The sequence below is a fragment of the Euprymna scolopes genome, chromosome 36, assembly GCF_053919585.1.
Source record: "Euprymna scolopes isolate OS-2025 chromosome 36, ASM5391958v1, whole genome shotgun sequence".
Taxonomy (NCBI): Eukaryota; Metazoa; Mollusca; class Cephalopoda; order Sepiida; family Sepiolidae; genus Euprymna; species Euprymna scolopes.
The window spans coordinates 48,136,526-48,152,490 of NC_136517.1; the positions used below are offsets into that span (position 1 = coordinate 48,136,526).

Below are 15,965 nucleotides of genomic sequence, written 5' to 3' on the forward strand. Positions count from 1 at the left end.
AGGATCATTATGCATGTTCTTTAGTTTGCAGAAATGCATGCATTTCGTTTTTCTTTTGGAGAATCTAAATCCATTCTCTTCCGTCCATCTCATTACTTTGTTTAAGCACAATTGAAGCTTCCTTTCTATTATAGATATATATCTAGATCTACAGCATATTAGGAAGTCATCCACATATAGGGAGCAATCTACCCCAGGGTTAAGGTTTTTTACAATGTTGTTAATTCGGATACTGAACAGGGTCACTGACAGTATACTCCCTTGAGGTACTCCATTCTCTTGTTCTTTCAAGTCCGAGAGAGCTGTGCCAACCTTTATTCTGAACCGTCTATTTTTTAAAAAATTTTCAATAAAAATTGGCATTCTGCCTTTTAGTCCAAGCGCCTTCAGATCCCTTGTAACACCGTACTTCCACACAGTATCGTAGGCTTTTTCCATGTCAAAAAACACTGCTGTTAAATGTTCTTTCCTTACAAAGGCTTCTCTGATGAAGGTTTCAAGTCTGACTATGTGGTCTATTGAACTTCGGTTTTTCCTGAATCCTGTTTGAAATTCTGTAATAAGATTCTCTGTTTCCAGGAACCAGATTAGTCTTTTGTTTATAATCCTTTCCATGGTCTTACAAATGCAGCTTGTTAGAGCTATTGGCCTGAAATTCAATGGATCTGAGACGTTACTTGATTGGGATTGGATGTTTGAGTTTTCAGATTTGGGGATTGGTATTATTGTGGCCTCTTTCCAGGTCTCGGGTACGTTTCCACTGGACCATATAATATTGAAAATTTCAAGTAGGTATTTCATTGAGGCTTCTGGAAGTTTTTTGAGGATTTCATATGGAATTTCATCGGGCCCTGTAGCTGTGTCATGGGATTTGGTTAGCGATTCTTTTAATTCAGGCAAGGTAAGAGGTTGGTTGTATTTTTCAGTATTTTGTGATTTAAATAGAATTTTCTTTTTCTCTTCCTTTTCTCTAATCTTTTTGAATTTCTCTGTTTGTCTGTCACATGATGAAATTTTTGATAAATTATCTGCCAGGTTATTGGAAATGTCTTTTTGATCGGTGTATATTTTGTTGCCTTTAGAGATGTGGGATATTGGTGTACTACTACACTTTCCTTCTATTTTCCTCATCATGTTCCAAACTGTTTTCGCCTTGGTATTCACATTAATTTTGGATATATAATTTCTCCAGGTTGTTCTTTTGGATTCCTTTATGATTCGTCTGGCTTTTGCTCTGTTGTTTTTGAAGAAATCCAGATTTTCGCTTGTTGGATACTTTTCGAATTTTCTCAAGGCAGCTCGTCGAGCTCTGATGGCTTTTCTGCATTCTTTTGTGAACCAAGGTTTGTTGTGATTGTTGGTTTTGGTTGTTTTCGGTATGGTATTATTTGCTATGTTTGTGAGTGTTTTAATGAAGTAGTTCAAATGGTCATCTTCATTCTTTTCGATAATTAATTGGTTTTTGCACTGTTCCTGGAAGTCTTCCCAATCCGCTTTATGTAGGTTCCATTTGGGTGTTTTTTGTTCAGTGCTAGTACTTAGACTTTCCAGGATGATTGGGAAATGATCACTCCCACAGGTGTCATTGTGTACTTTCCAGTCATAGTCCATATATATGGAAGGATCACATAAGGTAAGGTCAATGGCGGTGAAAGTACCTGTTGCTGGGTACATATAGGTGTAGTTTTGATTATTAAGGAGGCATAGATTATTTTTATTTATTATGTTTTCTATTTCTTTTCCTTTTTTATTTGTTTCTTTACTTCCCCATATTACATTGTGACTGTTGAGATCTCCTAGTAGAAAAAAGGGTTTAGGGAGTTGTTTTATTAATTGAGTTATCTCAGTTTCGTTGATTGTATCTTTTGGAGGGATGTATATTGAGCAAAGTGTTATAGTTCTATGTAGAGTCACTGAAACTGCAATTGCTTGCAAGTTTGTGTTTATATTTATTTGTCTTTGAGGGACTTCATTCTTCACAAGTATTGATGTGCCTCCAGAAGCTCTGTCCGTATCTTTATTTATGTAGTTGTAAGATGTGTAGTGTTTTATGTTGATGGTATTATTTTCTTTCAGAAAGGTCTCCTGTAGACAGACAAGTGCTGGGCTCATATTTGTTATTAATAATGTGAGTTCATTTTGGTTTGCTTTTATCCCTCTGATATTCCATTGTAATATTTTGTTCATCATTTGGAATTGTGTTCAACTTCCATCGTCTCCAATCCCTCAAATCTATTTTCTGTCGGAGTCCCTGTTCGAGATATAGATCGGGATCTTTCTTTTCCTGGGTTTTTTTTTTTTTTGTCTGGGGGGATTTTTGATTCTTTTCTGGCTTGTGATGTGTTTGATGGTTGTTCGGTTGTTTTTGTAGAAATGGTTTGTGGTTTTGTTTCTTTTTGTGGTTCAGTAGTGTCTTTACTTAATATTATCCTTGGATTGGTTGCAGACATTGCACTATTCATTTTCCTCATTTCTTCTAATAGTTCTTTCATTTCCTTTATTAGTTTGCTTAGGACATCAATTTTCTTGTCAGTTGTATCCGTTACATGTATATGACCATTTTGATTGTTGACTGGATTAGTTTTTTTTGTTGCATCTGCATATGTTTTAGTTTCGATGATTTTCCTGGCCTCTGGGTAGGATATATTCTTTATATGTTTTAGTTTGGTCACTTCTTTTTCTCTTTTCCATATTTCGCAATATCTAGAGCCAGCGCCATGGTTTCCCAGGCAGTTGGCACACTTGAAATCTTTTCTGCAGTCAATGTGTGGGCCACTTTCTACACATCTTCCACACACTGGTAATCGTGTGCACCGATCTTGATGGTGTCCAAACTTCTGGCACTTGAAGCATTGGAGGGGGTTTGGAATATAAATTTCTACATTTATTTTCATATATCCGACTTTCACTTCTTTGGGTATGGTGAGGGAATCGAAAGTTAGTATATATGTATTGGTATCGATTTTCTCACCGTTTTTTTTAATTTGAACTCTGCAAACATCTAACACATTCTGTTTCTGTAAGTTTGTCCGGATTTCCTCCAAGGGACAAAGTGCAAGTTCGTGGCTTTTCACTACTCCTTTGCAGGTATTTAGGGTTGGATGTCTGTAGCATTTGATTTTGATGTTTTCAAATAATTTTAGTTTCAATATTTCTTTAGTTTGTTCTTCGTTATGGGTTTCTATTAGTAGGCTGCCGTTAAATTGTTTTTTAATAGACTTTGGTTTTAGAGTTTTAAGATTTTTTTCAATTTTAAAAGGTGATAGTTTGCTCAAAGGAGTTTCCTCCATTGATTCTATTACTACGAATGTTGAGTTCCTTGGTTTTATCGTCTCTTCGTCAGAGCTACTGATGTCAGAGACATCAGAGTGGGTTCTCTTTGGGTGGTTGGGTGGTTTTTGGGAGGAATAAGCCATATATTTTGTTTTCTTTTTTCGTCATCTTTGTTCCCCACCCACCTCAGAGTCCTATTTGGGAAGAGCCTGGGGGGAAACCCATTCGCCCAGCCTCTACAGGGATACAATGATGATATAACCGACTTTGGTGGTATCATAATGATTATCTGTTCTCTCTTGATATTGCTATGGGATCTGTAGCAATTCTGAGGGGTTTACAGCCTCGTCATCGATATTCACACCTAATCGATTGACCCTCAGCCACCGCTTTCCATCATATATTAGGGAGTAGGGTTATTTGTGGGAGAGGGGGGATGTGTTGTATTAGTAGTGGGTTTTTGGAATGGGCAATATATGGTGGGGCTTGGCGTGACTGGCCGATTGGTCGGATCGGGCCTCTCCGACCGCCCGTCTAATCGAAGTAAGGGCCAAAGTAATGTGTTGCGGTGCCTAAACTTCTATGTATCCTGGTTTAGGTTCGCTCAATCACCAGGATCACGTCCTAAGACTTTACGGGTAGCAACCCACGGCTAACTGGTTGCCCCATTGAGGGATTTTTACCCTCTGCAGGGGGACAGTCGGTTTGTTCTCATGCCCTACCGACAGGGCAAAAAAATAAATAAATAAATAGATAATTTAATAGAATATATTTGTTTTCTTTTTCTTTCTTTTTTTGTTGTTTCTTTTCCTTTTTAAAATCTGTTTCTATTTAACCCATAGTTGGGACCCTAACAGGTACTACCACTCCGGGTCAGGGTGGACCTGGGAGCAATGGCAATTAAGAGGTGGCTCCACACTCCCCAAGCTGGACCTCACCATCGGATGTAGTTTAAGGTCATATCCAGGACCGGGAGTAAGGTAGGAAAAAATAAAATAAAAAGGGGGGGGGGGGGGGGAATAGGCTGTTTTTGTTTTTGGTTTTGCAGAACATAATTAAGTTTTACAAAAAAGATCAGAAAACAAAAAAACGTCAATGTAGGTGCATTTCGTCTCAGGAAGCCACAGGGCAGCCTGATCTGGTAGCACCAGAAAAGTTTTAAGAAATGAGTCGACCGATCGCTTCTCGGAAAAATGCCTTTCTCGGACATACACAAAAAGCGAACATACACACATTTTCGCTTTTATATATATAGAAAAGCCAAAGACACACGTGGACCAATAAATATGCTGAAAATCGCACGTAAAAGTTACCCAAATTAAAGATACACGCCGAGTCGTTTCATAAATATTAGATACTAGCTGTATCCTACCACGCATTGCTGTGGCTCAATTTGATGTAATAGAAAATTTTAATAAAAAGAGAAAATGCATGTTTCTTATATTCTTAGTACAGCAATCCACTCCAAAAAGTAAAAAAAAAAAGGCAAAAATGAAAAAAAAAAATGGTACTCTTGCAGAATTGGATCCTAATCCTCGGGATTACTGTCAATCATGGCTAGGACTCGACCAACAATCAGTGGATAAAGCTGAACGTAGCAAAAATGTTGAAACGCTAAATGTTTTTTTGTTTTTTTGTTTTTTCTGTATACAAAAATGTGAGTTAGTAATTAATATTTGAGTGATGGGGGGGGGGGGGTACTATACACAGATTAGAAAAAGTTGTCCAAGAACAAATAAATGAAAGCAAAGGTAAGGTAAGTTACGTTTCTACCTAACTGGATAATTGTTTAGTGTTTTTATGTAATGTAAAATGTTTAATCGGCTGGAAAAAGAGAAATGGTTGCAGGCTCTGTTGAATATGATAAGTTTGGGAAAGTAAGTTGAAAACTAAAACCTATACAATACAGTGTCAAAAACCCACCGAATATATGTTACCATGACATAGGCTGACATAATCGGTGGGTTTGTGACAGTATTTTGTATAGTTTTTTTTAGTTTAAACTCACTTTCTCAAACTTAACGTAATCAACAGTGTCCGCCACCATTTGTATCTTTCAAATACACCGATAAACACTGTTTTTCGAGCCGACTAAACGTTACAAAAGGGTTTGTATTACTAAACAGATACAAAGAAGTTGTCAAAAAATAAATATATAACAAATAAATGTTATCAAAGGCAAGAAAAGTAAATGCCGCAGCCGCCAAAACACCCCCCACCCCTCCAACCAATTTAAACAGGTAATTTTAAAGGATTTTCCAAGGGTAGAAAGAAAGCCCCTCCCCCCAAAAAAAATCGTGGCCACAAAGTGGGTGATCATTTTATGTTAAATTATTATGGAAAAGTGATCCTTCACTTTTTTAAACTAACATTTCTTCATATCTTGGAAACTACTCGTTTGCCTTAATTATAAATGTTATTTTTGTTTTCAGCGACCCCGAAAACCTATAAGTGGTAATTTTAAAGGAATTTTCGAGGGTGGAGTAATTCTTCATATTTACCTTCCCTTTTAAAAAAAAAAAAAAAAAAAAAAAAGACCTTACTCACTAGATTTTAAAGACTGTTTTGTACCCTGTCAAGGCAGGAAAGGATGCTCTGAGTAGTTTCTTCCCTAATGTGGCAACAGTACTCTGAGAATGTATTTGGCTCTTGTATGTAGAGAATTGCATCAGAAATGAGATACTTTCTGGAGTGGTAGAATGATCCAACCATTTTTACCAAGGGCTTTGGCAACTATCTGATGTAGGTGCTCTACTTCATAAAGATAAAGAAAAAGTATGAGAAACGGATTGAAATACCTCAAAAGAATCTCGTTCGGTGACAATATTTGCCAGCTGAATCTTTGACTCCTCATGGATGCTGGGTTGTATCCATGTGCTTTTCAAGTCATCTAATTCTTTTTTAAGCTCGTCCATTAAATGATCGGTTATTACCGTCATTCTTTCACCAGGGAGCTCGTTAGCTACAGTAAAAAAAAAAAAAAAATTGAAAATTTAGCAAAATTATCTTGTTGGATTTTCAAAGCATTTAAACTGATAAAATGTTTCTTATGAACTAGCCAATTTTTATTTGGCATTGTTGTACCATGTTATTGGCAGTAATGTAACTTCAGTACTTATTTATAATCACACTTGATTATAACAGAGTTCGTACAGATTTTCAATGTCCATTTTCAAGGACTTTTCAAAGTTTTTCAAGCCCTTCTACAGACAAAATCCAAGTTTTCAAAACAAAATTTCATATATAAACAATAATATAATACACCAAAAAACTTAATTGACATCAGGAAAAACCATTTTCATTTATCTCTTTATTTCATAAAGTAGATTTAAATGTCAGTTATTTACATGAACATAACATGCAACAAAAGCTCACAACTTTATGATCTAGTAATTATGATTTTCAGTTCTTGTTTAGTTTGAAGAATTTCTTTGAGCTTCAGTTCAGTTCTTTTTTTTTTTTTCAGAGGCTGATTTTCTAAAGGCATCTGTCTTTGCCAACAGATACAAATTTCAAGAATTCTCTGCTTTCAGAGTACGGACATCTGTTGATACAGTCAATGACAATGTAATTCTCAATTCTCATTAATGTTATTCAGTTTTTCTATCAGCTCAAAGTCTACCTTTCTCTTCAGTTTTTGTCTATCTGTTTATCTCTCTTCTCTTTGTTTTTCTAGATACATGTCATACCTTTTGTTATGTTGGTAGTCTACAGGAAAACACCAAAAACTATTGAAATGGTTGATTATTATGATTGTTGTAATATTTGTAAAAATAAAATGTTATCCTAGCAAAATAAATATTTACAGAGAAATTTATGTTAACATGTTTGGTAAATTAAAGAAATTAAGAACATAAACAACAATTTAAAATATGTGACCTCTAGAGTTTAATGACTATTACATAGAGGTCACTTTAAAGTGATGTGGACTTTATGTAAAGTTTTGGAAAAAGATATGATAATTTGATGAGTTGGACGGTGATGGCTCCCAGTAGAGGGAATCAGAAAGCGTTAGTCTAGGACCAGTGGTAGCTTTCACACGGGAAAACATCGGAAATAAAAGTTGCAGAAAAGACAACCCAAGATTTGTCGATTCATTGGGATTGAACCTTCTTTGCAGCTGTTCCTGAGGATCTGTCAAACAAGATCAGGGACGGACCAGGTATGTTTCTCTGATTGGCCTGATGTTACAACCCTAGAGAACTTATTTTTGTTACATGTCCGTTGTTAAAATATATTTGTCATAATTTTTATACCACTAGACATTGCACGAGTTAAACAGACGTACGTAGTATATACACCTGTCCATGTGATACAGACCCCATTTTGATACACTGCTATCGAACACTTTGTCTATCTATGGAGCATGAAACAAATGAGGGGATTTGTTATTGGGACTTGACACCTCTCCTGCTGCCTTGTCCTGGTTACAGATGATCCTCTTACTTTCTAAGTAGACCTTGCATTTTACACATTATGGGAATCAATAATGATAAATACTTGATAAAAAATAAATAAAATATACATGTATACCTACATGCACACACACACACATATATATATGATGAAAATAATGGAAATAGTATTCCGACAAAATAGAGAAATTAGAAGGAACAAACCATATTATGTGTTCATCAACGTTTCGTCTTTACGGTTTGTTCCTTTTTATATATATATATATATATATATATATATATATATATATATCGAAAGAATAAATAGAGATAAGTAGTAAGATTGTACTTCTAAAAGAATAAAAATAGGTTTAAGGTTTCCAAAATTCATACTAGAATCGTCTGTAATAACCTTTGGCATAGTAGATAAAGTACTTGGTAAAATTTACTCATACGTTAGCCTCTTCTGGAGGTTAAAGTTTCAATCCTCAGTGCAAGCAACACTCAAAATATAATTGCAAATTACTTACAATTGAACAGGGATTTGTTATTTACAGATCTCAGAGTTCAACAAAGATTCAAGTTTAATAAGACATCTGAAGAAGTCTGGAGATTACATTAACTGAAACGTTGCGAATAATATTTAAGATTAACACAGTAGTCCAAATAATCCAAATTATCAATGTTTCTCTCCAAACTTCTGAAATTTAAAACAAAATGTTACAAAAAAAAATTATAGCAGTAGATTTTTACCCGATTGAAAGACGACAAGTTCTTCATTCTGTCTCTTCAGATCTTCATACATTTCCTTCAGTTTTACTAAATTATCCTCGGTGAAATTCTTACTATTGATTGCATCATCTAATGCCCTTTGCTTCAGATCAAGATTCGCCTGCAACGAAGCATATTTCTTTTCTCCTTTCTGAAGTTCTTCAACGTATTTTTCGCAGTCAAGTTGCAGAATCTTAAACTGACTTTTCTGGAAAGAAAAAGAAAAGAAAATTAAATACCTGAGACATTCAAAGAAATAACTACTTATGCGAGACCATGTGTGCTACCTTGCTCGACAACAAACGCTGACTCTAATGTTGTTTCTATGGTGCTCTCCTTAGTCTTCTCTTCTGGCTGTATCGTCTCTCACATTGGTGAGTGGGGCACGCATGGGTTCACAAGTATAAAAACATAAAATAGAACAAAATACAAACTCCGATATATTTTGAAAATATCAGCTACACTCTGGATGTGTGTGTGTGTGTGTGTAACACAATCAACCCTATACACACTAAGGTCCGCAGCTACATAGTCATCTTCCAAGGTCACGTTCATCAGTTGACGTCAGTTCATCTCGATCTGCTCCAGGCTCTGAGCAACAACCTGCATTCCCCTGTTTTGGATTCAAAACCATCCTCAATTATCACAAATCCAAGACAGTTTGCAAACAAACTGTCAATGTCGTAAACTGCCACAAAACTCATTCCCAACCAACTAAAACTTCCCATAAATCAACTCTAAATATATCTATTTTATGTCAGATTTTTTGTCTGCCTTGATTAACAATACTATTTATGCTGTATTTTATGTTCCTTAGTGAACAACTTTCTATACCTTTATTCTGCTGATAAACTTATTTTCTTTATTATTATATTTTTCCTTTTTTTTTTTTTTTAACTTCTTAACACTTAAGCAGGGGCAGAGGGCATAAATAGTATCATACCTAAACTAAGATGAAGACTAGAACTTAAAGCTAATTTTATGTACCGCAACTGATTTGCCAACAATCTCAGAAGTCTCCACTACAGTTGGAGTAAAAATAAATCTGTCCACCAGAAATTTATTTTATTACTTTTCAATCTCTGCGTCTCAAGCAACAGACCTCTGTTCAATTGCTAACCTGACTGGATTGATAATAAAAAAAAAAATGTATCTACAAGTGTAACATACCAAATCAACAACTTTACAATGGTGATAAATAATAAAGTCATTCATTTGACTTTTTCACAATTATGTCATTCTCTTTGGCATTATAAATGGATTATAGTTAAACTTTGGTGATAGTTTCTTTGATATTGTTTTTTTTTCTTTACATGAATGTTGTGCACCATAACGCCATTACAAAACAAAAAAGATTATTCGGTCAATTAAAACAATCAAGAAAAGTGGAGTGAAAGAGGCAAATTATGTAGTATTCAACAATCTTTGCTTAAACGAAGAAATGCTGCATAAATACACAAATTATCTTCTTTACATGTGCATTACAACTTCCGGTTTTTCTCACTTTGAGAAATATAGATATTTATATATTGAGGATAACTTCTATTCAGCTAATTGCCCACAATCAATTTTGATGACATCAGTTTTTTGCAGGGAGGATGTGTCAGCCTCGCACCTGGTATTCCCAACTAGTAGTAACCCATCAACTATTAATACACAAGTATAAACACGCATATATATATATATATATATATATGCCTCCCCCACTCCCTCATTCTTGCCTCCCTGGTAAGTTTCATCCAATGCCATGCTCAGTTTCTTATTGCTACATTATGCATTACAATTACATGCTTGCTCATATTGAAAAATAGAGACATCATCATATTAAGGATAACCTATTTTATGTCTAACATGTCTTCAATCATTTTGATAATTTAAGTTTTTGAAGCAATATCATCTTTTTAAATACACCATTTGATATTCCCAAATGGTCACCCATTTAATACTGATCTTGTTTAACTTTGATAATCTAATGAGAACTAATATGTCAAAATGTTAAATCGCAGAAAACAAGTTAAAAAAAAAAAAAAAAAGCAATCTTCCAATACAAACCATTTCTTTTAGATTGTGAAGTTCTTCATATAATTCTTTCATTTCCTTCTTGAGACTGGAATTCTGAAGCCGAAGATCTTTTAGTTCCCCAACAGAAGATTTAGATCTAATAATAAAAAACAATAGATAAATGATACAAAGAATGCAACAATATGATTTGTTACTATACGATATACGTCCCAAACCATGCATTTAAAAGAAATTTCATAGAAATGTTTTTCTAGAATGTAAGTGTTTCTACAAGTTACTAAAACAGTTACCTCGCACTGCCTGTGATATCATAAAAAAAAAAAAATAAAAAAAAAATGATCAAAATTTTTAACATTAGAAAGCTTAGCTGAAAAAATATAAACAATTGACATGTGTCAAGCAGACTTGCAGAGTCAGAGGACTTGGAAGGAGTCGGTCAGACTTGTAATCAGATTAGGTGATTGTTTACATTGGTGATCTTTAAAACTTACACATTTCAGGTGAAAGCATTATTTCTTACTCACGTGTCATGTCAAAATTAGTATAAATGTTGACAATTACAAAAAATGTTCCAGTAGAAAAATAATTACAAGCGAAAATAGAATTTATCGAATTATCAAGTTTTATGTTTTAATGTGGAAGAGTTGTGTGACCAATTTAGTATGACAAACAAGGGAGATAACCCTCAACTTAAATTGACAAATTAAGGGTCCGCCATTTTTAAACCAACGCATTTCAGAATGTAATTGTGACTAATTTTTTTGCTAAAAATACATCTAGTATATCTTCTACTGGATCATTGGTTTAAAGGATCACCATTCTAAACAAGCACCTCAGATTATTACTGAACATTGGAAGACTTAAAATAAGGAATTTGATATTTTGGAATTTTAGAAGTCAATTTTTTTCAAATTGGAGTCGGACTTTATACCTTCCAACTGTGCAACCTTGTTATCTGTATAACTGACAAATTCAAAATAAAATGCATTTTTTACAATTTTCCACATAAAATATATTTCACACTAGCTGTATCTATCCGGCATTATCTGAAAATCATTTTTTTTTTTTTTGCTTTTTAATTTTTTTTCTAAATATACAAAGTTTATGAATTACGTTTTCATTTGATCAGAGAATTATTAATCAAATCAATTGTCAGAGTTTTTGATTACAATATTATATCTGCTTGCCAAAAGCAAAATTTATTTTTCAAGAAAATAAAACCTTTTATTTGTACAAAAGAAATTTAAATTCATAGAAGGCAATACAATGCAGAGGTGTAATGGATAGGCACAAACTGAAGCAAATGAGAATAAAAAAAGACCAATCTAGAACCACTTCGCATCAAAGTATAGTCACTCAAGTCCTAAAACTAGAATGTAGCCCCCCCCCCCGAGATCCCTTGACTAGGCTGAATTGTATTTCCCTCTCTCCCTATTCCTTTCTTTGCTGCACCCTTACCCATTAACCCCACCTAATCGTCCTCACAAACATTAATACATATCTAGTGATACCAAATGTGAAGAAAGTATATATTTAGATGGTGAGAATAAAAAAATGAAAGAAAATGGAAATAATGTGCTCACTTTTCTATCTCTGTTAGCATTTGGTCATAATCCTCCTTTAATGTATTGAATTCATCCACTTTGTCTTGAAGTTTTTTTAGAGTTCTATTCTGGGTCATGAGGTCACGGATCTTGTCATCTAGAATTTGGAAAAAGCAAAACAGAAAATGCAGAAGACTATTCCTTGAACATTGGAAAATCATCTGAAGATTTTTTCATAAAAAGAAAACATTGTTTTCCACAACACACTTTACAATAATACTGAGTAATCTTGAATATCTGAAAATGAATGTGCATATATACATATATAAAAAAACGAAAAGACTCCCTTCACTTCCAGTGACTAACACGTTTTTAACGCCGACAATAAAAAAACTTAAAGTGCTCCAGTTTTTTTTTGGGTTTTGTTATTCAAAGGCTTAACTCAATAAAAAGCAGAGGCCATGGTTACCTGATGTAAATTATTTAAACCGAAATAGTTTGACTATCGCAACTAATGGTATTTTTGTTGACCTAAATTGAATGCGTGTGTGTGTGTATATATATATATATATATATATATATATATATATATATATATATATATACACACATACACACACTAGTTATGTGTATATGTTCTTTTATAGTTGTATATACAAGATTACTGCCTAAACATTTTATAGAATCAAAATCATGCAACAAATTTTGATCAAAATTAGAATAAGGATTCTAGACGTCAGGTTTAATATTATATCTTCAAGATTTGTAAGGGGGACATAAAAGTGGCATAAAACTTGGGATGAGCATTCTTCTAATATATAAGTTTTCAAATTTATGCAAACTAGTAATTATTTCCTCTGAAGGGAGGAAAAGATTTATTTTTAAAACTCCAGGGAATAAAGTAATAAATCTTTTTTATATCTCGTTTGAACTTTTGATTAATTAATAATGTAATTTTAATTTTTCATCATTTCAATTTGTCTAACATATATACACACATACACATATAATGGAAATCTAATGTTTTTTAACATATGTTAGATAAGAGCAATCATATAATTAGCAGTAAGTTAGTTTAGATAGTGATCAGGTTTCAATTTCCTGTTGGTTCATGAAATAGTTTTCATTATAGCCAGTTAACATATTTCCTAACTTCCAGCATAACACTACCAGAAATGGTGACACGGCAAATCAGTTTCTTCACTTTTATTGTTCTTCAGTATTTCTATTGTGAAGCGATTTATTGAAATAAAATAGAAAAAGACATTGAAACGTATACAATAAAAATTTAAATTATACTGACAAAAATAACAAAATTTGTTTTTATTTGCAGTTTTAATAAAATTTCAAAAATAAGATTTTATTTTAAATTTTGTAAGAGATATGTTTATGAAATTATAAAATAAGTTATTTTAATTTATGATAAATATCTTTATGAAATTATAAAAATAAAATTATCGATATCAAAACAGCAGAGGAAATTATCGATATCAAAACAGCAGAGGAAATTATCGATATCAAAACAGCAGAGGAAATTATCGATATCAAAACAGCAGAGGAAACTATCGATATCAAAATAGCAAATGAAATTACTGATATCAAAATAACAAAATTTTAAACATCATAAAATAAAAACGTATCCAATACATAATATTCCCCAAAAAGTTGGCTTTGATTCTCCGCTGTTACTGAAATTCTTGCAGATGACTCAAAAAAAAAAAAAAAAAAAAAAAAAAAAAAAACTATTTTATTTTTATCTGTATAATTTTGTTAATTTTTTATTGTATACTTTTTAATGCCCATTTCTTACATTTTATTTCAATAAATCGCTTCATAATACAAATACTGAAGGGCAATAAAAGTGATGGAACTGATTTGCTTTGTCACCACTTCCGCCGCAATGTTGCATCGCTATGCCAGTTTTACAAGATTTTAATGGAATGTGCTCTGAGGAACTCATAGCACTTTTGCCCCTCAACATGCATACCCAGAGAAACCAGTTTAGCTGAAAAATCCCACTCCTTTACCATAGAGGTCAAAGTCTTCTCCTCTAATAAATACCTTGGACTTTGGACCCCCACCCCCGTTTCCTGCTTTCCTGACTGTACTGACATGCAGAAGTTTAAATATAATGTAAACCAACATCTTGCTCATCTCTTTACATAGTTTCTTGTAAAGCATGGTCCCAAATAGTAGCCCTCATATCCAAGTGTCAATATGTCTTGTTTGAAGTGAAGAATAAAAAAAAAAATAAATAAAAAAGTATATTGAACGCATCTAAAAATAGTAAAATAACTCAGTTTTAATGATTTCACAAACCCTTTAGATTGAGGCCCCTATATCGCACGCATGAAAATGTTAGAGCTTTATTTTTCTGTTTTAATTTTACCTTTGGAGTTTATAGTTCGGACCTTTTCCTGCATCTCCAGTTCAACATCAGAACGTAAATGTCGTTCCATATTCAATTCGCTCGACAATTTCTTTATGAGGTTTTCTTTCACCTCAATTTCATTCTGTTCATATAAAAAAAAGAAAAAGAAAAAATGCAATCATTAATTTTGTGAAACATCAAAAAAAAAAAAAAAATATTGAGGCATGTCTCACAAAATAAAATTTTATTAAGTTTCTAAATTTAACACAATATGGGAACCATTAATTATAAATAGACATGTATTAATATCATCATGGCTAATGATACACTACCCTCATGCTCCTAGGCTTAACATTCACAGACAACATGAATTGGAACAAATACATGAAGTAATTGCAAAGGCTGCTGTGAGGAAGGTAAGCTCTCTTTACCGTGTTAGAAGGTTACTCACACCTGCAAGTATCCTGTATCTCTACAAAACCACTATTTGTTGGGTTGATGCATCTGCCACTAGCCTCTCGCTCCTAATTAGGTTTTAAAGTGTCGTCAACCTAATAGGTCCTGCACTCTCGACCAAACTCCAACCTCTGTTCGATCGACGAAATGTAGCATCCCAGTGCATGTGTTACAAGAATTTTAATGGAAAGTGATTAGACGAACTCAAAGCACTAGTACCCCCTTGACGTAAATGCCCCAGACAAACCGGACAAGCAGCAAAATCCCACCCCTACACTGTAGAGATCTCTAGATGTTGTAAAGCCTTCTACTCAAATAGCTTCCTCCTTTGAACTGCTAGACTTTGAAATTCTCTTTTCAGTCCCTGCTTCCCTGACTTTTTTTCTTTCTTTATTTATTTTTTTTTTTTTTACAAGGTAGTCACCACTTATGGATCCTCGGCCTAACGTTCACAGGAAACAGGAGTTGGAACAATTACATTGAGAGCATTGCCAGCACCGTTGCGAAAAAGGTAGGCTCTCTCTACCGTGCTAGAAAGTACTAACGCCCGAAAGTATCCTGTACCTCTATAAGGCCACCATTTGCCCATGTATGGAGTATTGCTGTCACATTTGGAGTAGAGATCCCTAGATGTAAGAGAGCTTTCTACTCCAATAGTTTCTTCTCCAGAACTGCTAGACTTTAGAATTCCATTCCCGGTCTCTGCTTCCCCAATTGTACTGACATGCAGAAGTTCAAGTGTAACGTGATCCGACAACTTACTGTCCAACTTACTACATAGTGACCCTGTAACTTAGGTCCCTGATAGTAGCCCCCTACATCAAAGTGGCAATGTGCCTTGTTTGAGGTGAAAATGTAATTTAAAAAAAAAAAAAAAAAAAAAAAAAAAAAAGGGGGTTAATGAAAGTAAAGTGAATGGTGTAGATTGGATAGAATTAGGATTCTTTAAGGAGATGGCTCAAAAAGAACTTGTTTACATTGGACTTGGAGACTACCATATTGTAATCGGCCGGGAAGCAAGCCAATGGAAGTAGTTATAGGAAAGAAACTTTGTTCATGGAATCTGTGTTTAGAATTAGGCACAGATAGAGAGTGGGGAAAATTATTGATAGTTGTAGCTAGTCAAGTGTTTTT

General features: G+C 33.8%; 2 protein-coding genes across 3 annotated transcripts in view; both read right to left on the minus strand.

Annotated features, from left to right (window-relative positions):
• Nucleotides 1-15,965, minus strand: part of LOC145260455 (uncharacterized) — a 122,223-nt gene that overhangs the window by 41,432 nt on the left and 64,826 nt on the right. For both annotated transcript variants that reach the window (XM_080118510.1, XM_080118509.1), the window contains exons 10-14: nucleotides 14,394-14,517; nucleotides 12,044-12,161; nucleotides 10,491-10,596; nucleotides 8,421-8,646; nucleotides 6,072-6,235 (exon numbers count right to left, since the gene is read on the minus strand). In XM_080118510.1, the coding sequence (XP_079974636.1) occupies nucleotides 6,072-6,235; nucleotides 8,421-8,646; nucleotides 10,491-10,596; nucleotides 12,044-12,161; nucleotides 14,394-14,517 (738 nt within the window). The remainder of the gene's footprint in view (nucleotides 1-6,071; nucleotides 6,236-8,420; nucleotides 8,647-10,490; nucleotides 10,597-12,043; nucleotides 12,162-14,393; nucleotides 14,518-15,965) is intronic.
• Nucleotides 2,047-3,555, minus strand: LOC145260457 (uncharacterized). Its single transcript, XM_080118511.1, has one exon. It carries the CDS (start codon nucleotides 3,414-3,416, stop codon nucleotides 2,187-2,189), a length of 1,230 nt encoding a protein of 409 aa, XP_079974637.1. The 5' UTR covers nucleotides 3,417-3,555; the 3' UTR covers nucleotides 2,047-2,186.

Excerpts from the sequence above, each read along its gene's own strand:
- LOC145260457 (XM_080118511.1), bottom strand. The coding sequence starts at position 3,416 with ATGGCTTATTCCTCCCAAAAACCACCCAACCACCCAAAGAGAACCCAC.